Source organism: Melospiza melodia, chromosome 13 (genome assembly GCF_035770615.1).
Source record: "Melospiza melodia melodia isolate bMelMel2 chromosome 13, bMelMel2.pri, whole genome shotgun sequence".
Classification (NCBI taxonomy): Eukaryota; Metazoa; Chordata; class Aves; order Passeriformes; family Passerellidae; genus Melospiza; species Melospiza melodia.
This window is the reverse complement of record NC_086206.1, coordinates 19,687,148-19,713,835: the sequence shown is the minus strand read 5'-3', so window position 1 is coordinate 19,713,835 and position 26,688 is coordinate 19,687,148. Positions and strand designations below refer to the sequence as shown.

Genomic DNA, 26,688 nt, shown 5'->3' with positions numbered 1-26,688 from the left:
AAGGAATTATGTGGATACAGCACTAAACTTTTCAGATTTTGTGCCACTTACATTATGCATGACAACAACAAATACATATTTGCAAGTACAGACTCACTAAAAATGAGGTGGATTGTTTTTTAAACACAACAAAAAGCAACCAACAGTTCCCAGAAAAGAAGTTATTCACACACCTAAGGAAAAAAATCCTCTGGGAAAACAATCTAGCAGGGAATATTTTGATATATGACTGTCAATATAAAAGTTTTGCAGTTCTGGATGTTCTCTAGAAAAATCTGATAACAAATATTTTAGCTTTAAAAAATGTGAAGGGAACAAGAATCTGCATTTTTTAATATCAAATGAAGAGTAACAAACATACAATGTGTGTTGATGTTTGACTTATCCATGCAATACCAACACATTATGATTTAATGAAAAATTAAAAAGATGCTAATTGCTTTTCTGCATTGATCTATTAATCTGATTATATGAGAAGAAAACAGGTCACATATCAACTTCAGTCTTGCTGCCTGTCAGACTAAAGGAGACTTTTTAAGAATAAAAAAGGGTAAAAGTTCCACACACATCTGGTTTCTCTAAATCATCTTAGGAAGAGAGTGAATTTCAAATTTCTAATTTCTAGATTTCTAATTTTTCCCCCCTCTCCCTGTGAGAAAGCATTTTTAACACCCTGTCTGCCATTCACCAAGCACTTCTGCAGTCACTGAGGAGCCATCAGCACCCAGAAGGGAGGGCTGAAGCTCCTGTTTAAAGCACCTGCAGCCTGGAGCCAGGGAGGGGAGCTGTGCCTGGTGGGCACTGGGTGCCCAGGCTGGCAGTGCCCACACAGCCCCATCTGCTGCATCTGCGGGCAAATGCAAAGTTCTGGGGGCTTTAAGGGATATAAATCCACAACAAAACCATTCCTCATTAGTTCATCTGTTTATGGCTCTTTCTACCCTTTGTTACAACAGCACAAAGCACAGGCAATAATTGCTAACACCCAATATCCCTCCAACTTTGACAGAAATGAATTTCTGGGCACATTTCAAATCCCTACCACTTCAAATAATTCATGACTACTTCTTTTCTAAAATCCAAGTTCAAGAAAATAGCAATTGCTTCAGAACAAAGACTGTGGTTTCCCTCCATGGGTGAGTCAAGTCCATCAGAGGCCAAGGTGAAAGCTGTCACCTCTGTACCCCTGTCCTGCTCCTCTGTCCCCAGCAAGCTCCCAGCACTTGTGGGAGCCACAACTAACCTGGCAAAAATCATCTAAGGGAGCTTTTTTCTAGTTTTGGTGAATGTATCAGTTTATTTTACACTCAGGGCTAGTGGGGAGCAGAAAACAGAACACATTCCCTACACAACATCATAGGCTGAAACCTTGTCAAGAGCAGAACTGATGTTGTAGCATTTAACAAACAAATTAGGAAGTTACAGCTGAGCAATTAATCTTTGTACCTTACAGCAGGATTAGAGTAATAAATACCAGCAGCTACTGTACAGTTAGTCTGTGCAATGACTGGCAGAAGCTCATTTGCTGTAAGATTGTGTCAAGTTTATTTGAGAAAAATAGGAGGTAATATTTTTTCTTATTTGTTTTGACTTTCCACTTTGCTTCAGGGCATCTTTGTTTCAATCTAGTTCACAGCTCTATTTCTGAATGGACTGAAACAGATCTCTGTGCCATGAACAACATGGCACACATATTGAAACAAGCACCAGCAGATGCTCCAAGGACAGTCTGTGTACAACCCCAAAATCTGTGAATGCACAGCACTAATCAGTGTGAGCAGAGTTCTGCACATTAGAGTTTAAGCCATGATTTGATTACTCCTAGGAAGTGTTAACAGATCTTCTGATTCTGTAATAAACACTGAAGTACAGAAAAAATGAAGACTATGGGGAATGGTAACATGGTAAGTGTGTGTCATCATATAAAAATACAAATATTCTGCATGACCAAGCATTCCAGTTTAGTTTGCACAGCTTCCTATGCAGCCACCACAGTGATAATGTGCATGCACAGTACAGTGCAAGATTGTTAAAGACATTTTTCAAGCAAAACCTAATTTGCTGTCATTACCTAATCTCAGGGCTGGGAGGGGTTCTCTCAAGGTCTAGGAATGATCTGAAAGACATTTGTACAAACCATCTTTCTGTATGGCTTGTGAGCATTAAAATCTCAGTCTGAAAGAACAAAACTTAAATCTAGTTAGACAAAGAAATAAATGACTGGATGCCCCTGTCACCAACAGACAATTCACACCATGTGGCCTTTTTAAAGAACCTTTCCAACTCCTATTTAGAACTACTCAGGGTCCTAAAACTGGTACTAAATAAAATTTCTGAATTGTCAAAAATGCTGCTGATCTCCTCTCAAATGAGACCTGTGGTCCTTCTTTCTGATTGCCTATCTTGTTTATCTTTAAAAGGAAGGCCAAAGTCTCTAAGGACAATGATTGGGGTGTAGTTTGGTCCTCTTCTGAGCACTTATGAGAAATGTTCAGTCAAATATTTCCATGATTTCCCAAGGAGACCTGGAGTCATTTTCACTGTCTAGGTCTCAGCTTCCTTGCTCTCTGGTTCAGGGAATAAATCAAAACCTGATTTTACCTGATGCTTAAAATTCTGTGGAAGTTTGGTTAAAACTATTCAGAGTGAGGATGTCAGGGCAGCTCCCACCTACCTGTCCACTTCTTACAACCCTGAAGTAAGGGCAGCTTTTGGGGTTGAGGTAGAGGAGACCTGTGAGTGTTACAGCTTTAAAAGGGGAACTCTGTAATTTAGTTTTAAATCAAATCACACCTTCATCAAGAGATTAAAAAAACCAAACCAGGATTCTCCAGAAAACAGCCCCAAGCCAGGCAGAAACAAGAGTCAAAGGGAGCGCAGAGCAGAGCACTGCCTGCAGAGCAGCCTTGCTGGAACTGTTAGAAAACACTCATGCTATGGCTCTGCAGCCCCCTCATCCTCACAGCCACATCCTGCAGTGTTTCCACAGGGCTCTGACTGTGGCAGCACAGTCAAGGAGGAATAAGATGCCCACTGTAATCAGCTGAAGTTCAATGCAGGATTTTCCAAACCTCTCACAGGTATCATTCAGTAAAGTTTAAAAATCCAACCTAATTATGTCTGTGTAGGTGCTGAGCAAGTTGTAACAACTGTATTCAAAGAGAAGTTACAGTAAATCTCAGGAAAGTGTCACAACCTTGAAGTTTAAAAAAAAAAAATCTTGATTTCTTACCATCATGAAACTTACCTGTGGATTTAATACCACATGAAACTGTTTCATTGTATGGGGGGAGCTGTACAAAAAAGAAATGAAACTCATTTAAAGGCAAAGCAAATCTATGAACATTCCATATCAGTTTCATATGAAACATCCAAATCCTTTAAAAAATAACATCATAATTGAGATTTGATTTTTGGAGAGGATGCCTTGAACTCATGCTTCTATATTTATCAAATCCCACACTGCAGCTTCAGGTGTCCTTGCAGATTACCACAAGTACTGAGAGATAAAGATTATCTTGGTTACACACCACAGGCTCACCAAGCTCTCAATTCACCTCCCAGCATCTTTCTTCATCAATTTGTTTTAGGATGAGAAGCATATCCTCTTTTTAGACAAAAGCTGAAGACAGACCAAACTGGGAAAGGATGAAACAAACCTTTGCAAGGAACAATCACACCTCAACCTTTTGACTCTAACCTGCTGCAGGGTGGCCCTTGGAATGTTCCAGCTCAGGTGGATTCTTGAACACACTGATCAGCATGAAGCACCCAGAGCACAGAGTGTGGATAACTTTATATAATAAACACTGCCATCATTTCATGGGCTCAGGGCTGGCAGAAGCCCTGCCATGTGTAAGCACAGGGGGGCACTTCCTGACCCCCCTCACCTGCCCCTAAAGCTCCTGAGCAGCTCAAAGCCCCTGCAGAAGCAGCAGCCACTGCCACACTGCACTCAGCAGCTCCTGGAGAACGTGGAACTGCTTCTGCAGTGGAGACACAGCACTGAGGGCACACAGCAGCTTCACTCAATGCTGTAACAAATAAAAGATTTCTTTATTGAGTTTTCAATTCCCTAAGCTACACATACTCACATATCACCTTTTTAATGCACTGCAGGCACCAGTGCATCAGAAACAGCAAGAAAAATATTCCTGAAATCCCACTACAAAAGTATTTAAAAAAACCACAAGCTGTAAATCCATTTATGAACCTCAATACATCTTAATATATCATCTTTTCAAGCCAAAAATGAGAATCAATGGGTCAAGCTCCATCTTAATTTTGAGCACAGGTTCAATATAATTTTACTTAGAGCTAAAAAATTACTTTAAATGTCTGTAAGTTCATGATACACCTTGCAATTTTTGTTTTTATCCAAAGCAAAGACCTTCAGAGAATAAGAAGATTTTTAAAAAGTAGACAGCTTCTTGGTCCCCAACATATCAGATTAATCAACAGCACCCTTGCAAAGCTGCCTTGCTCCACACAACTGTGAACCATCCCAGCCTAAAGGTACAACACAGAACATGTGCCAAAAATGTCACAGGTAAAAGGGACATTTTAGACAACAGAATCACTGGGTTGGAAGAGACCTTCAAGATTATTGAGTCCAATCCAGTCCCAACACCTCAGCTAAACCCTGGCACCCAGTGCCACATCCAGGCTGTGTTAAACACACCCAGGGATGGGGACTCCACCACCTCCACAGGCAGAACATTCCAGAACTTTATCACTTTTTCATTAAAATTTTTTTCTCTAACATCCAACCTGTATTTCCCTTTAGCTTTAACTACTCCCCTGCCAGTCTCCCTTGGGTGTGAGGTGAAGGGGCCTCAGGGGGACAGCAGCACATGTGGGACTGTCCCCAGCAGGATGTGTGTCAAACATCACTGCAGCATTATCAGCTCTGCCTCGTCCTTCCTGAGTCTCACCCTGCCTTTTGCAGACCAATTTTTTACACCAATTAGTGCAAAACTAATAAGCATCATTTTTATTTCATCATCCAGGTAATTAAAACATTGAAGTGAACCAGATCAAGGACAAACTTGAGGAACATTGTTCAACAGCTCTTTATATTGACGCTAACCAGTAAGTGGCACACTGAGAAAATGAAGCCACATTGGTGCTGGTGCTGCAGGTTCATGCTTTGAGAACAGCTTTGCATAAATCAAGAGATGACATTTTCATCATCCCCTAAGTAAGTGTTGAAAAAGCTGATGGGGGCACTTCAGGTGACACTACACAGGATGACAGTGTCCCACTGCTGTGACTGCAGTTATGGTGGGAGAACAGCAGGGTCATCACAGCTAACAGGAATTACCCCAAGATCTCCTCTGCTACACAGCTCTCCCCCCAGAAATAACTGCTTCTTCCTTTCTGAATTTCCCTCACTCCTCACCCCACCCCGTTCCCTTCGTGCCCTTCCGTTGTTCAGCAGTTTATTACACTAATTAGCCTTGGAAAATTAAGCTACAGGAAAGTAAGTCACATTAACAATGGTTTGTAAACTGTGACAAAAGGATTTCCCCATCCACAGCTCGAGTGTTTGTTTCCTTTATGTTGGGAGGGCAGGATGGAAGCATGACTGAAATGTCTGAATGGAAATGTCTGGAGGAAATGCATGGAAATGGACCCAGAGGAAAATTATTTTTCAAGTCTGGAGACGAGGACAATGGGATAAAACTCCTCCCTAGAAAGGAAAATGGTTCATGATTGTCTACCAAGAACTGCAGAGAATAAGAGGCTGCAATGCTCTGTGTGTAATGAACTCCAACACACAAAGACAACTGTTCCCACTCTGTGCCTCTCTCTGTCACTAATTAGTCCATTATTAATGCATTTCCCAGACCTCACACACAGCCTTCTCTGTGAGCACAGCTCTGAGGGCCAGCAGTGCTCCACCTGGCCAGAAATATGAACAATCCTTGTGCTTCAAAAGGCTCCCAAGGCTTAGAAGCCCACCTTACAACCAAGAGCTCTGCTGGGAAAGTTCTCAGCATCCCCTTAAAAACAAACATCAAAACTGAGGTACAGGGCTGGAAAATTCATCAACATCCCACTACTGTCAGCTAGTCCAGCTCTGAAAGATCACAAGCAGAAAGTGGAATCAATTTATGTCTAAAAATTGACTTAATATCCACATACATGGAAAGAAGACTACTGAACAAAATTTTCAGTTTGTAAATTAGCAAGCCAAGGGCATGACAAATATTTGTATTGCTGTATTTCAAATTCACACAAAGAGATGGAGCTTTCAAATGTTATTTCTAGAACAAGTTTAAAGTAGATCTTACCTCAACAGAGCATCGTGGAGTCACAAAGAACTGATTAAATTCATCAGGGCTGAACTCCCCAAAAATATACTAAAAATAAAAGAGAAGGATGTTTGTTAAAGAGCTATTTATATTCAATACAATCAATAAAATCATATCAAAATCCATTAGGATACTAGAATTCAAAAAGACCCATGTGCTGGGAGTCAGGAACTCTACTTTGCATCCCAATTCCTTCCTGGCTCCTTCCTACATCTTTAGCAAGGAACTTTAGGCTCTGAAAGTGTGAGCAAAGCATTCTCCTTCAGATTCCCACTGGAGGTGATCACAAACTGCTCCTCACCCTGTGACCACTTTAAAACCATGTTTGGGGGCAGCTGCATCAGTTCATACAAGCCCCAGGCAAAGGCTGGTTTGCCTTCTAAACCCACCCCTCACCAAATGAGAAAAAACCAAGAATTATTTCTCCAGAGTTGTGCTAAATGAGCAGTTACACATGACTAAGTGCACCTGAGGGCACAAAGAACTGAAACTGCTCAGGTGTAGGAAAACACACAAAAATCATCAATTCTGTTATTCCTGTGCCTGAAACTCTCCATAACAGACCTAAAATAAAACATCTTTGCCCAACATTATCTTCCTGCAGCTTTTCAGATAGTTTGCATCTAGATACTCTGAAAAAAGTACCTAACAAGACCACAAAGAAAATTAACACTAAAATGAGAAATTTAATTTACAGAAAACAAAAGCTTGCCAATAAAAAGGCCTGAGCTGTTGGCATTTCACAGCACCTGGAAGATTCCATAAACTTCCACTCCAGCTGTAACTGAATAACACCCAAACACTGAGGGCAGAAAGAAGTTAAACAAGGAGCTGAACAAAGTGACAAAACAGACAAAGAGGATGGAAACCACTCCTGGCATGCAGCAGGTCAGCCTGGCCAGCACAGCACAGCCCCCACTCCCGTTTATCTCCCAGGGCCTTTCTGGACCATTCCCTGCTCTCCTCCCACCAGCAAAGCTTTTTCAGCAGTTCTGACTCTGGCTCGTGGTAAATCTTTAGCTCGGTTCTACTGAGACACAACAAACCAGAGTGGGAGCTGAGCCACAGAAAAGAATTCCCAAAATCTGGGAAATCATCTCTTCTGAAGTGCAGCCTGCTGCCACACACAACAACCCAATCCCAGGGTTTTTCCAGACTTGAGGTGGTTTATTCCAATGGAATTTGCTGTTTACGTGACTCACAGCCATCCACATTCAGAAATCTCACAGCTTAACTGAAAGCCAAATTCCCCAGCAATTCCAAACCATCCTTTTCTTACACAAAAAGTGATTTATACACACACCACTTGCACGTGTGCCCATTTCAGTGGCCTTCAAGTTTAAAAAAAAAAACTAGAAATGTGATCTGGTTTAGACTACAAACAACTCAAACAGTCAAAACAAACTGGAACATCTGAGATTCAAAGAGTGAAACACAGTTAAACATTTAATGCTTCAAAAACTCCTCCCTCAGCCAAGTGCTTCCCACCAAGGGAGAATCCAACACCCAAACCCAACAAATCCCTAAATTGTACCCAATTCACAGCTCCTGGCACAGCACCCAGGATGGTTTATACTTTCAGTATAACCAAGGCATTTTTATTCAGAACATATGAACTAGAATTTATCACAGTCCAAAAACAAACTGAAGAAAATCACTTGCTGACTCATCACTAAATTTATGTTTTATGAGGTATTTTTGATGCTGTCACGCAACAGAACAAAACAATCATCTCAAGTGTAGTCTATTAAAAGTGATATAAATCCAACCCTAATTTCTCCATCTAATAATATGATACAGTCATTTCATTAACCAGCATTTTAAGCAAAGTATCACAGGCCTGGTATGTCTTTCTGAGCTTCTTTTTTAATGAGGAAACACAGGACAAAAATTGAACAAAGTGATCATTAATATTGCATTAATTAACTGTTTTGATGGTGTATTCATATAGAGAAATTTGTGTCTATGCAACTCTTCCTGTGGAATTTAAAACAGGATTTTAAATATTTACCAACATCTCATCCTAGTCAGACTAAAGCTTAAAAATGCCCATCCCATTTAGCCTTGAAATGAACAGAATTTGATCTGATTTGTTTTTATTTACCAATGCATATTTACACCAGCATTAAGTCACCAGTTGTAAGATCCCTGCATGATAACTGAGAGAAATGATGTTTCAAAATAAACTTAAGGCCATGATGATGATATCAGTCCTTAAACTTAAGGAGTGATGACATTAAACCTGCCCAGTTTAAGCAACCTCCTCTGCCTGCAGTCATCCTCATCTCCCCAGAAATAACTTCTGCAAGCTGGACAGAATTTTCTACCCTTTTCGAGACACAACTGTGCACTCGAGTGAAAGAGAACTGTGATATCACATCCCTTGGCAAGTATAACAACCCCGAGCAGAAAAAGACAGGATTCAGAGGGAAAAAATGTATTTTAAGCAATTTGAAAGATACTGTAACTCCCTGCCTGCTGTCCATCCATCCATCCCAAGGAATCGGTGTACCTGGCACTCTGTAAGCTCCCTGTGTAAGAAAATACTTGTTTAGTTCTAAAGCAGCATCAGCATTGCTGCAGAACTTACCCTGTACCATTAATTCAAATTTTGAATGTTTACAGCATCTTAAATGCCCAAGTAACAAGAAATTTTAAGCAAGAACAGACTAAGATCTAATAAAAAGTAGCACACCCTTACAAGAACATCCTTATTATCAGCATGAGTTTTGGGGTCCTACCTTGTTTGCACCCTCAAAATTCCTCCAACTAACCTCAAAATTCTAGAAGTTACCTTCTTTCCAAACTGACAAATTAATGCTTGGCATATTAAACATTTAATTAAATTACTTACACGAGCTACTCACAGCCAGCATTAATTTCTCCCCCACTCTATAAATAACATTTTAACACACGCCAGAGATACATCAGTATGTGTTAAAAGCTTGGCCAAACTCATTTCTGATGATTTCAATTCCAATTTTAGTATTTTCAAGTGTGTAAGAAACACACACCCATTACAACTGCATCAGACTGATGCCTTGGAGAAAAGGAGACTCAGGGGCGACCTCATCACTCTCTACAACTTCCTGAAGGGTGGCTGTGCTGAGCTGGGGGTCGGCCTCTTTCTCCGGGTGACAACAGACAGAACAAGAGGACACAGTCTCAAGCTGCGTCAAGGGAGATGGAGGTTAGAATTAAGAAGGAAGTATTTTACAGAAAGAGTGGTCAGATACTGGAATCATCTACCCAGTGAGGTGGTGGAGTCATCATCCCTCGAAGAGTTCAAAAAAAGACTGGATGTGGCACTTGCTGCCATGATCTAGCTGAATAGTTAGAACATGGGTTGGACTTGATGATCTTATAGGTCTCTTCCAGCCTTGAATTTCTGTGATTCTGTGATTCTTTAATGCCCCACGCTGTCCCAGCCTCTGGTCCTGCATGTCACAGCACCTCAAGGTCCTGGTTGGGGACAACAGACTGCACAAGCTCCAGGACAGTGGGAGTCAGACACAGCCAGCTCAGGGTCAGCCCTGGAGCAGGTGAGAGATTGTGCAGTGCTGGGGATAAGCTGCTTGTGCTGCTCCATCAGTGCTGGGCCAAGGTAGCCACAGCCTCTCACCTGCACCAACAACTGCACGGCCCGGAGGGAAGGTGAGCACAGAGCTCACCTGGCCCAGCAGCAACAAATTCCCATCAGTAACACAAATCTGGCAACACACAACCCCAAAATATTAATGAATATTACCTGTGAAATCCTGATGTTTCATTAATAGCTCTGCACAAATTTTCAGACAAAATGTGTATGTGTATGGGTATGTGTATGGGTATATGTATGGGTATACGTATACGTATGGGTATATGTATGGGTATATGTATTTCTTCCAAAACTGATTTTGATTTATAGCCTCATTAAAAAATGTAGCTGCTCGAAAATCCCATTACACAGCAGTCAATGGTGTCAGTGCTCGCTCACATGGATAAAGCTCAGTCTCACACCAAGACTGAATGTGGATGAAAATCTAGAGAGAACATCGGGAGAAAGTTCTGAAAATTTCCAACTGTAATGATATCCCCAGACTTACTTTTACAGATACCTAATCCCTAAGAGGCTTAATTCAGTCCCATCTGCCCTCCCTCTCCTGTCAAACCCTCTCCACAGCCTCTCCCAGAGCTGTCTGTCTGTCCTGGCTGCTGGGAAGGCATCTCTGGTGGGTTTGGAGCAGGAGTTTCAGTGACCCTGCACTGAGGGTGCCCAAGGTCCCTGAGGACACCCCAGCCCAGGGAGGCTCATGTGGGTCACAGGTTAGAAGCAGATCAGAACAGTAGCAAACACACCCCAGTGACCTTGCACTGGCAACTGTATAAAAAGCAGCAGGGAAATGAAAGCTCCTGCGGGGGGAGGCAGGGCTGGGTGGGAACAACGGGGCCCTGGGAATCCTTGCAGAGAGGGGATGAAACGGGGCAGCTCTGCCTCTGCTGCCTTTCCAATTCCTCACCACGGCCACCAAACTCCTCCTCTGGGGTGGATGAACACCTCCAAACCCAAACACTCTGATGATCCATTCCATTCTCAGCAGTAACCCAACCTGACCATTTACAGTGTTAAAAACCACACTGAACTCCCATGATTTAACTCATGTGAGCAAACATGCACCAACTTAATGAAATGCTTTGCTTACACTGCACAACCAAGTATTTAGATATTTTCCATCCAGTATCTTCCATACTGAGGATCCATAACCAATGACCCAAGCTCTGAACTTCTGGGAATTTTCAAAAGTGAATGTCTTCTTGCAGATGTCACATGTATGAGAGCAAGGATGAAAATAAAACTAGCAATGCCTGAATAAACCTGAAAATGAGATCATTTTAGACAGGATATACCAAAAATCTTTCCCTTCAGATGCACTGACAACAACCAGCACACTAATTAAAGAAAAAACTGCAAAATTAAACATACTTTATGCAATTCTAAAATGACATCTTTTCTCACGAAGCTGCTGGTGAATGGGTGTTCTAGTACTTCATATTTCATTTCTTTGCCTGATTTGCACCTATCAAAATTTTGCAATAAAGTTTGGGCATTGAATGCAAAATATTGTCATACTCTTGGGACTATTAAAAAACCCACACAACTAAATTCTTAAAAATAACCAAGGAATCAGTTACAACTGCAGCTCTGAAATGCTTCCTGTGTGACTGAAAAGTGAATAAAAGAAGAGCTGCATCTTGACTCTCTTCCCCAAGTTAAAACTTTAAGACTAGAATACTCCAAGTTAAAATTTTAAGACTAGAATACTCCAAGTTAAAATTTTAAGACTCGAATATTATACAAATACTCTGTAGATGAGAATATCCTTAAAAGTGTAGCATTTTTGAAATATATTTTTTCTATAATACAAGTTAGGAACATTGAGTGGATGAGACTATTAAAGCTGGAGTTTCCAGCTCACTCCTGAGCCTCTGGCAGCAATTTCCATGTTCAGTCTGACATGCTGCAAGGAATCAAGTTCCCTGTATTGAATCCCTGCCTCCCAACATTAATTCTCTTCAGAAAAATACTCATGTTAAACACCTTCCTTAGAGCAAATCCCAAATCCTGCTGATTGTCAGCCCCTGGTGCTTCCAGCCACAACAAAACTGGAATCAGTTTCTAACCTAATCTCCCCAATGTGATTACAGCAGTGGAACATCCAGCTGCACTCCAGGAGATTCTGCAGCACTTGGAACAGATCATTTCATCAATAACATCCCCTTCACATCTTCAAGATATTAGCTGCAGCTGGATTTTAACACAAATTACATTAAATGCATTAACCAAACAAATCTATCCAGGAAGATTTGTTCTCTACCACTAAGGAATGAAAGTAAAAGTATTTCTGTATTTGTGTAATAACTCTGATCATAGGCAACATTTAACTATGCAGATAAAAGCAGCAGCAGCCAAACTAATTCCAAGGAGGGGGGGAAAGACCCCAAAGGGTTAAAATACCTGACCTGCAAGCTCTGCCCATGCTGACTGGTTTGTGCTGTGGTCCCCAAGCACCTGAGAAAGGAATGCAAATGTTACCAGTGCCTGGCATGAAATCTGCACTGCTGCTCCTGCCCAGCAGCACCGAGGCCGTCCTGCAGCAATAAAAGGAGGCTGAGTCTGTGCTCCACAGCTGCCTGTCCTAGAAAAATGGGTAGAAATAGCACTGCTGCTGCATCATCATCCTGGGATCACCTGGGCTGCACAAAGCTACAGGAAAATGAAGTGTCAACTTTGGCTTTCAGAAAGCATTAACGTGGCTTTCATCTACCAGCCAACAGCTTCAGATCTTCAGTCAAATCAGTTTAAGCTGCAAATACTCCCACTTCAAGTGCTTTTCCATAAAGGAGTTAAAAATACAGCTTTTACAGCTGGATTGTTCCTTGCCACCACTGAATGTCTCAGCAGAAGGCCAAACAAGTCAAACTAGTTCACATTTGAAGTGAAATGATGAAATAGCTGATGTATACCCTCAGCTATACTTAGATATATATTATATATATAATCTGGGCCACCAAGTTACTCCTGCAAAGTGGATTTACTCTCCCAGCTCTGGGAAAGGCTGCAGCAGAGCAGGAAAAGGAAGCATTCAGCCAGAAGTGTGATTTCTGGCAAGGAAAAAAAGGCACATGGATATGACTGCACTTGGGTTTATTAGCAGAGAAAACACTCTCCCATTACTCATCCTGCAGCAAACAAGGCATTGCTTCCTCACCCTTTACTTCTCTCCCAATTTCTCAATTTTATGGAAAAAGTAGGAAAAAGCAGCCCTCCCACAGGTTGTCCTTTCCTCTGAGCTGAAATTCAGATGATTACTTAACTGGACACAAGGTTCTACAAACTAACAAATCTCAAGAAACTTTTTACTGAAATGTTTAAAAAGCACAGACAAAATTGTGAAACTGAAAAACAGGTTTGCTGTTTGGGCTTTTCATACATTTTGAATTTGCACCCAGCATCCCATAACCAGGAGCTATGAAAACCACTGGCCATGAATTTACAGCTGTACCACAGCCTAAATAGTATTTCAGGCAAAGCATATGTCAAAATATCTCTTTACCAAAAAATAAAGCCGACTTTTCTAAACACAAACATATGCAAATGAAGCCACACTTGAAGGTGGAGCAGTTGCATATAAAAACTTTTAACAGCTGAAAATGTCACAAATCACAAGCAAACTCTCAGAGAAGCTGCCAGTCCTTTATCATGAGCCTGCAGCTCCAAACTAGAACATGAACACATCTCCACAGTGCCTGGAGAAAGATCAGAGCTAGGTAAATGTAGGTCACCTAAGCCCATGAGTCAGTGCAACTCCTCCTGCCCACCATTTAAGCTATCAAAGGCTCAAAAATATAGTGATGATCAAACCTTTCCTTTTTTTCCTTCCCAATTCAGGAGTTTTTTGGATGGTATTATAGAATTACAGCTGAAGAAAGTTACATATTTTCTACATGTTTCACATCAATTAATCTGACAGGTTTTATTCCTTCATTTAAAAAAAAAAAAAGAATTCTCATCCTCAAAAAGTCATTTTCTGGTCAGAGGAAAGGCAGATCTCTGGCTAGCAGGGAAGCACAGTTGTGACTGTCACATTACTGGCAGGACAAGTTTCATGACCAAATTACCCCTTCCAGCCTGATGTAATTAAGGGAGCACATTGTGGATCTCAGCAGTTTATCCTGAATATTGTAACTCAAATACAAAAGCAAAGCAGGTTGTACTTTTTTTTATCAATTATATAACGTACTTCAAATCAAAGCAACAAACTGAACAACCACAGAAAATGCTGCCAAAAGACAAGCCAATTTCTTACACCCAAACAAGTTCTGTTTATGTATGCTCCTCATTCTAGTTCAAATAATGAGGTGCCTGTTGGCACTCCTCTATTTCAAACAGCAGCTGCCACAAAGTGCATCCAGCCCAAGGAAGTTTTCTATAAAATGGTCAGTGCAGTGAGCAGGGGGGAGAAAAAGGGAGTGCAAGAATAAAAACCAACCTGTGTCACACAGACACCACTGCATTTCTGAGTGAGCTGCTCCACAGACTCCTTATCCTCCCATGGCAGGGCTGCACCAGCAGAAAACTGCTGCTTCTCATTTCAGATTTGCCCCAGCTTGTAGTTTCTGTTCCACAAAACAACCAAGAGAAAGCCCACCAGAACAGGGACAATCTTATTTTGTAAATAATCACGGCATAAGGAGGGCAGTGCAACTGCAGCACTTGTACAGGATCATAAAGCAACGGCCCCTGACAGGAGAACTGTACCCACATTTTATAAACTACTTTTAATTTGTATTCTGTGGCACAACATTGTGTTCTTGATGAGAAAACTCCTTCCCTGCAGGAACACACATGAAGTGCAGGCATTTGGGGACTACAGCAGCAATACCTGCAAAGTGCATTCCAGGCAACAGGGAGAGGGAGGGAACTGAATTGTGAGAGGTGATTACATCAACTCTTGGCTCTGTGGAGAGCAAAAGAAGGAATTTCTGACACCTTTCCACCACCACTACAAACCCACAGAACATCTGCCTGTGATAATGAGAAATAGTAACATTTTCCTATCTGTTTTCTTGCTATGTTAAAACTAAATACAAGCCAAACAAAAATACTTTCCTATCATAACCTCCCTGCTGGCAGTCCTCACAAATATCAAATGAAACAGAAATCCTTCCCAAACAGGGAGACTGGTCCTTCCTCAGTTCTGCACTCCAGCACAGTGGTTGGTAAAACCCCTCTGGCCAAGGCTCTGTCTCCTCACAGCCTCTAAAAGTTTGGAAACACCAGCTCCAGGCTGGCTGCTCATAACTCAGCAAACACATTTATTTATTCAAGCTCTGCAGGCTCCTCTTGCACTGAACTAGCTATTGAGTCAATGTGCAAACTGGAAACCCTCCCTGTAATGAAGAACAAAAATAATTAAGACTTGCATTATTCTGATTTACCACTGCATGATAAGCTCTGAAGAGAGAGAAGCTGGAACATGAAGTTCCTCAAGAACACAGCCAGTTTAACTACTCTGTTACAGGTGGAGCAGGCAAAACAATCCCTCAGTCATTTTATCTAATACTTCCCAGCAGAAAACCCTTAGTGCTGGCCCTTTTTTTTTTTTCTTTTTCCTTTTCTCTGCCAAGCTAAAATCATTAGAGCTGCAACCTTCAGTGGGATGAAGTTCTTAGAACACAATGGTAAAATCAGTTCTGCATCTGGAGAACACAGCTTGGGCCACATTAAATAGCAAATTGCCTTAGAACACCTCACAGTGTACACCCAAGTTCCAGGCACGTTCCAGAAATTCACCTGTTTCTGTAGTTTACAAAATCTTTATTTAGCAGCTAAGATCCTGAAGGATTGTTTTCCACAAGCCTCCCTCAGTTCCTCAAGGTGGAAAAGCAGCACAAGCATCTTCCCTGCCATGGCCAGAGCCTGCAGCTCCAGGAGGCAGCACATTCCTGCCCCGGCCAGGCAGGAACAAAGCCTGGCTCTCCTGGAATGGCTTCCAGCTCACAACCTGCAGCTTGGCACTGCCCTGCCACTGCAAAGCCTTTCCTCTCCTCTTGCTGTGTCTGAATTTACCTCACAGACTGCTTTTATCCTCCAAATCCATGGTTTAAAAAGTAAAACCAACAGATCCAGACTTGGAGGAGGTTATTAAAAAGAAAAAATCAGAAGTAGAGCTCTAGGAGTAAAACGTGCAAGAATCTGAGTTTTAAGAAATGAAACAGATTAAATATGGGCACAGATTAAATATGGGTTGTTAGTAGTTCAAAAATATTACAATTGGCTTGATGAGGCCAAAGATGAGGAACAAGAGTTAGATGAAGAGCTGACAGAGGATCTGAAGTTATTGGTAAAGAAAGCAAAGGAGAAAAAAAGAAATTGAGAATGGGTTTTGTGCCTCCCAGACCACTCTCCTTTCCAAAAGCTGAATTATCACCCAAGATTGTGGAGTCATGAAATCCTTCTACTGCTGTGAGCAATCTCTAACTCAGCTCCAGCAGTTTGTATCTCACACTGCCTCTCCTGTGAGCTGCTCCATGTGCCCTCTCCATGCAGGTGAAGGTGCCAACCTTGCACACACAGCAGCCACTATTCAGGATGGCACTTTATTATTTTAAATATGGAAATTACACTCAAAATTATGTTTTTAAAATACAGCAATCAAAAGCAAAGCTGCAAAATTCAGACTGCTTGTATCTTCATTAGATTCCCACTAGTTTGTGTATGCTTATTTCCACTAATCTCATCTTCACAGAGGACAAATCCCTCAAAGGATCCACACAGACCCATCCAAGAGAACCATTCCACCCTGGGCAGTGGGAGACTGCTGTTCCTATTTGTCTAGCAAGCTGGAAAATACAGTGGAACATAAAGGAAAGTGGGAAAAGAATGTACAGCCTCTGAATGACTGCAGCTAAACACTGTGGAAAACTAAAATCTCTGTAACAGCACCTCAGCAAACGAGTCACCCACACGATGCTTTTCACAAGCAATTACTCAGGGCAGGATTTAGGGTGGCTAAGATTAGGTGAGGCAAAAATTACCTATCAGGACTCCATCCTGACAAGGAACACAGATTAGCACTTTTGGAAAGCAGCTAAGCCCACCTGCCCAGGACTCATGTGCCTCTTTTGATGGCCTAACTTCACTCCTCAACCCTGAATTTTTGGAAAGCTGAATGCTTAGAACATTTTGCTGAATTGACAATCTTATCTCTTCTCCACAGGCTGAATGATCAACGAGGTGATTACTGTCAAACTGAGGAAAAGTGATCCAAAAATGATGATTTTTTATTTATTTTTTCCACTGGTGGAAGGAGTGTTAAGGAACTGAGGAACCAGTGTCAAGCAGAATATACAAATGGCCAGGAACAAGGAAGAATGAGACTTTCCCCTCTGTGGGTTGTGACCTGCCAACAATGGGTTATCTCATAGAGAAACAGCCAAAAATAAAATAGAGAATACGTGAAAAACACAATGGTTGGTGAATGACTCATGGGGATCACAGAAATGAAACACAACTACCACCACAGAATAAAGGCTCCAATATTTGATGTTCTTTATCAGCTGAGGTTTCAGTACCAGTTCTGCAGAGGTTCTTGCTGTGTTTTCTGCAGGAACTGCAGCCCCTCCAGGACTCCAGCAGGTGACACACATGGATGTGGGATGTCCCATGAGGACACCAGCCCATGTTCTGATTCTCAACACGTGGCAGGTGGAAACCTGCAAGGAGCTGGCAAAGCCTGTGACAGCAACTTTGTATTTTCAAGGGGTTTGCAAGTTAAAATGAAAATTGGGACACCACACATATGCCACCGCCTCCCCAGACAGTTTTAGAGCTTAAGTATCTGCAAAACAATTTTATGTAGATGCAACATAGCTGTTAAAAGAAATGCACAGATTAATACACTGCTGCCACCAAACCCCAAGCAGTAAATATACTAAAAATTCATATTTTTAAGTGACAGCATTACTTTTTCTGTAGTTTAGAAAATCTTTATTTAGCAGCTAAGATCCTGAAGGATTGTTTTCCACAAGCCTCCCTCAGTTCCTCAAGGTGGAAAAGCAGCACAAACATCTTCCCTGCCATGCCCAGAGCCTGCAGCTCCAGGAGGCAGCACATTCCTGCTTTGCACATTGGGTATGAGTATGGCAGTAGGTATACTGCAAGAAAAAAACAAGTCTTAAATGGTCAAAATAGCTCATTTCAAAGGACCACCACTGATAATGCTGCTACTTTATGTCTTTCCTTGTACAACATCTTCTGTCAGCATGCAGAATTATTCTGCACATATGAATGAACACAATGCACAAAACAACACTCCAGCTATTTCCCAACACATTTAGTCTCGAAGATACTGAAATTCTTTTGCTTTCTGGATGTAAAAAAGCAATTAAACCAGAATATGCTGACAAACTGCTAAAGGCCCAATGCTGAGAGCAGAGCACACCCCCAGCTCCCTGGGTGCCCTCATGCAGCAGCAGCTGAGTCACCCAGGCAGCTCAGAACAGGAACATCCACAGCAGCAGCAGGAGCACGGGCAGCTCTGCTCAGAGCAGGGACAGAGGCAGCAGAGCTCTGGCAGTGTCCCTGCTCTCAGCACAGCTCCAGCACCTCCTGCTCTCCTGTCCCTCACCCATCCACGGTTTGGAGACCCCACAGAAGTGCCACCCAATTGTCATCAGGCCCACAGTGCAGACAAGGTTGAGAAATGATGATGAAATCACACCCAGAGCCCTCACACTTCTGCACACTCTGAACCTGTGAGACTTTCCACTTTCAAACAACACCAATTCAGGCAGTTTTTGGAAGAACATGTTTCTCATGGGTCTGTTCATTGCCTCCTTTGGTCCCAAATCTAATTAAGAGATCTTGCAAATCATAATGACATTCAGTAAAGCAAGGAATTACTCACACAATTGTTCAGAATGGTTGTTTTGCAAATAAGGCAGAAAACAGCAACTGAACTAGAACATATAAAGTGATTTAAGTTTCACATTAGTGATGTCTCCATTATCAAATACTGCTGGTTACTCAGCAAACACACTGCATGTGCTGGACACTCAGACCTGCCAATAGGCAGTTGTTCACTAATTTGAAGTGGTTTTTTATTTCAAGCTGTCACAAAAGAAATAAATTTAGAGCACACATGCTTAAAATTGGTTTCCATACCAAACAGTTAAAAGCCACCTCAGCTCTTAGTTTATCTCTTTCCTAACTATAAAAATCCATGAGAAATTTGATCAATTATGAAGCCACACAGACTGCAGAGCTCAGCCCCACTGGATCACAGCTGGGCAGGAGGGACCCCTCAGAGCCCCTGGATCACAAAGCCAAGGGGAAAATGAGCACAGCTGCCCTCCACAGCACTGCAGGCTCAGCACTGATCAGAACTTGGGACATCTCTATTCCTAGGATGTGATCACATCAAACCAGAAAATCATATCAGCCTTAATGTGGCAATCATTAGTGCCAAGTGTAACACACATCCACTCCATTTATTCTCTCCAATTCAGGAAACTCAGAGCTGTGGCAACACCTGCAACACCACGGCAGCATCTGCCACCTGCACTGAGCAACAAGAGTGACCACCACAACCCAGGGACCCCCACAATTCACTGACCCCCACAGTTCAGCACTGTGTCTGGACTGCAGTAAGGTTCAAGAGACTGAGAGCAGGAGCCTGTTGACAGGAACAAATTCAAAGCTTTATTTCTTCTGCTCTGAAAGCTGACTGCTCCTCTTTCACACCTCTGACTCTGCTGCACTTACATTTTCTGTGGCTTGCAATGCCACGATGACAATTTTATGTATCTCATTCTTGCCTGCTCTGAAAGCACACTAACTGCATAAACTCTTTTTCATTTTTGATGTTTCAAGTTCTGTTAGAGAGTTTTCACTCTGTGTGATGAAATGTGGAAGCCTAAACTTCTTGTTAGGGGCAATGGTCTATGGTCACAGGCCTTAACTGAGAAGTGAGTGCAGCCTAAGCAAGTGGAAATTGCCTCAGTAAGTTGTCTCTGACTTTTTTCCAACTTTGTATCAATTAAACACAGTGCTCCACAGACATTTTCTAACAGTTGTGGTTTTGGTTTTGTATCCCAAAGGCAGCAGCAGAACAGAAAGTGAGGTTTTCCATGCTGTAAGGACACCAGAGTGCTATTTCTTACTTTCTTTGGTCAGCTAGCTATTATTAGAACCCCTAAGATTTAATGGATAGACTGAGTACACTGGAGCTCCAGAGAACTTGATTCTTTTTGCAATTCAGCTGTTACCTGTGCTGACAATGACTCTTTTCCTTTCTGCCTGACTTCCCTCTCCTTTTTACCCTATCTACTCATATTTAAAATGACACGGCCATCCCACACTACGTGCCAGCCTCACTTGGAGCTGAATACCCTCCCCAAGTAACATGGTCCAAATCCATTGTTTTAACACAGCTAATCTAATTGCCTGCCTCTACCACTAACAAATGAACTGAACCTTTCCACTTCCCTCTCCATCCAGCCTAAAGCTTGCACCAAGAATTCAAGGCATTATCAGTATTTTACCTATTTTACCAGGTTGCTACAGTACCTACAAAGACATCCCACTCCAGCAAGACAAAACATTTTCAGAGCAGAAGCCTTCACTACTCTGTATGAATGATACACCACTTCTGTATTTTGAGTTACAGTGGCAAATCCACTGCCAGCCTGCAACATTCATGGGGGAAAATGAGGCAGGAAATCTGTAAATCACTAAAGAGGGTTCTAATGTTGTATAGAAAAACATGCCCAGTGCACTGGGGGAATACCTCAGCTGTTTCTGCTGGTCTGCTCAGTGGAGTTCAAACAAAATAAGAAGTCTTTCATACACAGAGTTCTTTGAAGAAAACCTACTTTCCTGCATGTTTTTTTAAAATGCATCTTTTCACACAACCTTTAGAGACATCCTCTTCTTTGCAGCTTTTACAGATTGTGCGTTTTTCTCTTCCACCTCAAAGCTGAGCCCCACTTGGGGTATTTACTTTTTTAACAAAGTAAAATAATTTCAGATCCCTTAAGTGGTTTTCCAGTTTGTGTTAACATTACCCTCGATGGCAGCCCATCTATATTCCTTTTTTTCCTACCATAATTCCAATGCAAACAACACAGAGTGCTTCCCTTAAAGCTCCCATCCAAGATCTGAATTCACACACAATGCTACCAACAGCAAATTCCCCCAAGTGCTCCTGCACATTTCTTTCCTACAGCACTGACACTGGTGGCTAGCACAGAATCTCAACAAGCTTTTCTTGATTTGAAGAACAGATTTTCTTTCACAAGGTGTATGATTCAAAGAAGCCCTGCACAAACACTTTGTTAGGGTTACTGTGATTTAATCTTCCTCCTGTCTAACTACAGGTGAAGAGAAACAGAGCTTGTAGCACACACTGAAGATCAATAGATTGTATGCTGTCAAAAAAGGAGGAAAAGTTCTTAAACATATTTAAAATATCAGGAATATCTGGAAATAAATTAGGTATTAGAGAGTCAAATGCAAAATGAAAAGACTAATGTACTTCAAAGTTTTACTCTATTAAAGCACTAATGAATATATTAACATGAGCACTAACAAAACAGAATCCTTCAAAGTGTTTTAAAAATAACCAACACAGCCCCATTATTGGAAATACTTAAAACACAGTCTTAAATACCTATGGCACAATTTCATAAAACAAAACCAGGGTTCAGAACCCCAATTTTAAAATCTCAGACTATTCTCTTATGGAATGTCTGAATATACAAACACACACATGTACACACACACACTTTTTCACCACAAAGCACAACCCTTTGTTCCCTAATCCCCAGTTGTGTGTTTAATGATCACACATAAAACACTTCCATCAAAAAGCAAAACCGCAGCTCCAGCACGTTTAATTCTTTGGAAATGAACATCTACATTGCTGAAATGGCATTAGAGTGACAAATGACTGTAATCCAATGGCCCAAGGCCAGCAAGTTCTATTCTAACAGATCTGGCAGTTTTGTAGGACACAGCATGTTGTGTGAAATGAGACTGCTCAGTTCACCTACAAACAAAACCCCACTTCACTTCCCAAGGATTTGAACAGCTCCACGAATGCAAAGACCAGTATGTCTGAGCAACTGCCTACAGAAACTGGATTTATTAATAGGTAAATGGCTGGATCCATTCTGAGAAGGCTCCAGATCAGTGCTATAGTCTAGAATGCACAGAATAAATAGCAGTGATTCACAAAACCTGTGGGTTTCAGCCTATTTGCATGCTGCCATATAGTTCCAAATTTAAGTTCTATGTCAGTTTTCCCAGACTTCCTTTTTTTAAGTCAACCAGCCCACATTCACCCACTTCACTCAGTGTGGATTCACCATTCACATCTTAGAAAGGCAAATGATCCCTTCTGGCTACCCAAGCTCCCAGCTCCAGCTGCAGCCTGAATTCCCAAGATCACAGAATTCCCAAGAAGGAACAACTGCTCACTCCACGGGCAGAAGATGAGCCCAGACCCTTCTGAGCAATGAAAAAGAAGTGGGGAGAGACAAATGCAGCTTCCTCAGCCCTTTAAACACAGACACAAGTGAGCAGTAGCAGCGAGATGGGGCACTCACACACCTCCCCCCAGTCCCACACCACCTTTTATTTTGTGTTCAGGGTGTCCCCCACATCTTCAGTGAATTTCACAACCCTGACAGAATCCAACTGTCCCATCCCCAAACGTTTCTTTCTGCCCACCAGGACACTCCAACATTACACATATGTGCACAAGAAACTCATCCAGCTGCATAACAACCATTTTTTGGACATAATTTTCGAGACATCGATTTCCTAATCACCACAAACATCAGGCAAGACACTGCAAAGGCAGCACAGCACAAATGCCTGCAGGCTGCTGCCTTTTTTTTTTCGTTTTTTCTTGTCTTCTAGAAAGAGTCCTGGCTTAAGGAAACATCAAGCTCCAGCCTGGCAGGGAGCAGGCCATAAAAGAGGCAGTTTGCAGTGCAGTGTTGCAGGAGTCAGGTTGCATGCCATGTTCGAGTTCCAGTTCTTCTGGTTGCCAGGCCAGACACAACCTGGGTGAGGATGAGCAGCTTAGGAGCTTGTTCAGCTTTTTTTTCTCAGCTCAAACCCGCCTGGTTTTCACTTCAGCTGGGTTTGGGGCCAGCGTGGTACGTTTAAAATGGCACCGAGTTCATCTGACACCACAGTAATGGTGGAAGAACAAAACAAGCATAAATGATTCATTCTGCTATGGTATCCTTTCTTCTGCTAACTTGTTTTCACAGGATTTACAAATGATGCCTCTGTATTAATTCTTTCTATGAAAAACAATAGAAAAAGTGGCTAAAACAACTGTTTATACAGTTCCTACAGAGTTTTAGTCTTTCCAAACAGGGAAATAGTTTTTAAGCTGTCTTTTTTTTTTTTTTAAGAGATTTTTAGATGCCCTTGATGACAAGTGGGTTTAACTAGATCAGCTTAACATCTTTAGTGTCATGGAGCAATAGAGCAGGTTCACTTGTAGCTCACCTCAAAAAGAGGACAGATTGTGAATGCAGCCAGCACACACCCAGCAGAGCCACACAACCCTGAAAGCTCTCACGAGATGGTTATGAAATTGTGACATGGAACACAGAGGTACAAACAGCAGCAAGAGCTGAACTGTGCTACCAAACACCTCTGTGCTGGCTGAGCTGAGCTGGCACCCAAAATCAATGGGAATATTCGATAGGATGGGGCTTCAGGAGCCATTTGTCACAATGTGCAAACTGACTGGTGAAATATTTCTGCCCACTATTCCATGAATCCACCCGTGGCAGAAATCTGACTCTGCGTTTTGGCTGGAGGAGCAGCAACTTTTTCCTGAAGATGTTTTTCCCCTATGTGACAAAAAATGCCTCAGTGATGGTACAGCCAAATTGGAGATATGGAAGAAGAACTCCTGTCTACTTCTGCATCATGACATGAACATAATAACTCAATAATCTTATTTATCTTCTACTCAGAACAGGCAACTTTTATCAAAACTTTCTTATTTTTTCTGCTGATCTGCAACACTATCATCCTAAACCAAAAAGGAAACATCTTACACATGTAAAACTGCATCCCTGAGCTTATCTTCAGGATTTCATCCCACAGGCTCCAAGACATTGTTACTTTAATTCAGCATCTCAGCACTGCTCTGGAAGATGTGCTCACATAAATCCCACACAGCATCTCAATAAACTGGTTACATTTGAAAAAAAAACCAGAAACAGGTTGTGTTTAGTAACATGAACAAAGCATTAGCTAAACAATATTTTATAAATGTGCTTCCAAAATATCTATGTTCCACATTATATGCAAACTATCTAATACAAATAATATATTACAACTTCAGCAGCAACTTCACAAGACCTGAAATCCACCTTTACCTACAGAGGGGGATGATTTAAAGTAGTCTGTGCTCAAATTGCTACTAAAGATGAATTTACAGCCCAGTTTTAATTTCAGCAATGGAACACTTCACCATAAACTAAACCATCAGCATAACTTATTTTTTTGTTTTAAAGTACACCAACACAATTATGTACAGACCAAACCAAATCCTTAACTCCTCTAAATCATTTTAAAAGTCGCATTTCAAACACCAAACTCGTTAAACTGACCACACGTACGGCTGAGGGGGGAGAAAGCAGGCAGTGAAACAAGGCTTGAGCTGGACGCAGAATCCTTCTGATGTATCTGCATTCCAAAAATCATTCAGTGGGACAATAAAAAAAAAGGTCAGTGAGTGAGTTTTCTTCACTTTGAAATAAAACTTGAAGGACACAAAATTTTTAAATGAGTCGTAAATTTGAAACAAACTCCAGACACCGCAGCTGCCTTAGGAACACCCACATTAACAAAAGCTCTCACGTTTGTCTCTCAGACATAAATAAATCAAGCTGGACAAGAAATGTCGGTATAGTTTTCACCAATTACGAACTTTAAAAATGGAAATAACAGTGCCACTAGTGCACGTCTTCATTTGATGTGTAACTTAAGTTCATTGAGAAGAAAAAAAGACAAAATCTATAGAACTCATAGTAAAGCATCATCCTGTTCAAAATGACTTTGTATGAAACGTGCTTTCTATGACAGAACCCAGATCCTTAACAAAATTACTTTTAACGCTACCACACTTTTCTAAACTTTATTATTCGCTAAACAACAAAGCTGCTCTAAGTCTTACAAATAAAACACTCCAGAGTTCCACACGCTTCTCCTGACACTCCTGCTTTCAAACTCTTTGGGAGAAAAACCTGAAGGGAAAGAAACAGCGAAGCGAACCCATTCAATCACTCGCTCTAAGCACACACCGGATTAGCCCAGGAACCGAGCTGTAAACTTCCAGCGCAAAACCACCACGACTGCAGTTTTTTTTCCACTCGGTGCACAAATCTCCGGGGCTGGTTCAGCCAGTGGGATCCGGGGAATCCGCACACGCATCCCCGGGCACGGCGATCTTGCAACACTCAGCCCTTTGCACCCCGATGCGCCGGGCTTTAGCGAGTGTTTGGGCGGGGGGGAGGGGGGAGGATTAGTTTACAAATCTCCTTATTCCCTTCTCGTTATAGAATCGTTTCTGCCTCTCCTCCCCGTCCGAAAAAAAATTCAAAAGAGCGGCCGGAGCGATGGGCTCTGTCCGAGGCACGCTCGGCCGGGGGCTCAGCACCGGCTCCCCCCGCCCCGGGCCCCGGCGTGGGGACACCGACACCGGCGTGGGGCCGACCCGCCGCGCTCCGGACCCCTCCGGGATGGGAATTCCGCCCCGGGAGCGCCGGATCCGCCGTCCCCGCGGGCAGCGAGGCCGCCCCACCGCCCTCAGCACATTCAATGAACGTGCACAATCACCCTGGGCCTACTCCCGGCCACCACGCTCCCCCCCCCATCCCGCGGCCCGCCCGCCGCCGGGAGCCCGGCGGGGTCCGGGCGCGGTGCCGCAGTGGTGCCCGGGGTCCCGGCCGGTACCTGCGCGCCGTGCAGGGCCATGGCGCCCCGCGTCCCCGGGGAGCTCGGCGGTCCCGGCCCCTCACGCCGCCGCCCCCGCCGCCGCCATCTTCTCCCTCGCACGCACCAGCCGGGCCGGGCGGGCGGGCGCGCGCCGCACCGCGCATGCGCTGTCCCCGCCCGCCCGCTGCGCGCGCACGGGGCGGGAGCTGAGGGCGCCCAGGGAAAAGGGCGGGAGGCGGCTCCGCCTCCCTGAGGGGGGCGAAGCGGGCGAGGAGCCCCGAGAGCTTCCTTGGAACGGCCCGGCGGGCATGCCGCCTGTGGGAGGCTGAGGGAGCGGAGAGGGGGCTGAGAGGGGATCTGGTTAATGCATGTAAAATATCGCCAGGGTGGGTTCTGAAAAAATCATGGATGGAGCTTAAAGATCATCCAGTTCCACCCTGCCATGATCAGGGACACCTTCTACTGTCCCAGCCAGCTCCATGCCCGGCCTGGCCTGGGACATTGCCAGGGATCCAAGGGCAGCCCCAGCTGCTCTGGGCACCCTGTGCCAGCCCAGTGCCAGACCTTTTTCTGTGGTGCTCAACAACAGGACAAGCAGCGGTGGCCATAAACTAAACCACGAGAAGTTTCAGCTCAGTGTGAGAAGGAATTTCTGTCCGTGTAAGGGTGGCTGAGCTCTGGAATAGCTGCCCAGGGAGGGTGTGGAGTCTCTTCTAGGGGAGCCATTCCGACCCCACCTGGCCACATTCCTGCTCCACGTGTCCCTACCTCGGCAATGTCGTTGGGCTGGGTGATCTCCAAAGATCCTTTCCGGCCCAAATAATTATGTGATTCCGTGATTAAGTTGGAAAAACCTTC

At 42.9% G+C, this 26,688-nt stretch overlaps 1 protein-coding gene across 1 annotated transcript in view; it reads right to left on the bottom strand.

Annotated features, from left to right (window-relative positions):
* The window catches only part of USP10 (ubiquitin specific peptidase 10), a 47,719-nt gene extending 21,771 nt beyond the window's left edge, over positions 1 to 25,948 (bottom strand). Inside the window, exons 1-3 of the mRNA XM_063168122.1 lie at positions 25,849 to 25,948; positions 6,297 to 6,365; positions 3,248 to 3,293 (exon numbers count right to left, since the gene is read on the bottom strand). Of these exons, the coding sequence (XP_063024192.1) occupies positions 3,248 to 3,293; positions 6,297 to 6,365; positions 25,849 to 25,869 (136 nt within the window). The 5' untranslated portion in view covers positions 25,870 to 25,948. The remainder of the gene's footprint in view (positions 1 to 3,247; positions 3,294 to 6,296; positions 6,366 to 25,848) is intronic.
* Positions 25,949 to 26,688: the final 740 nt, after the last annotated feature.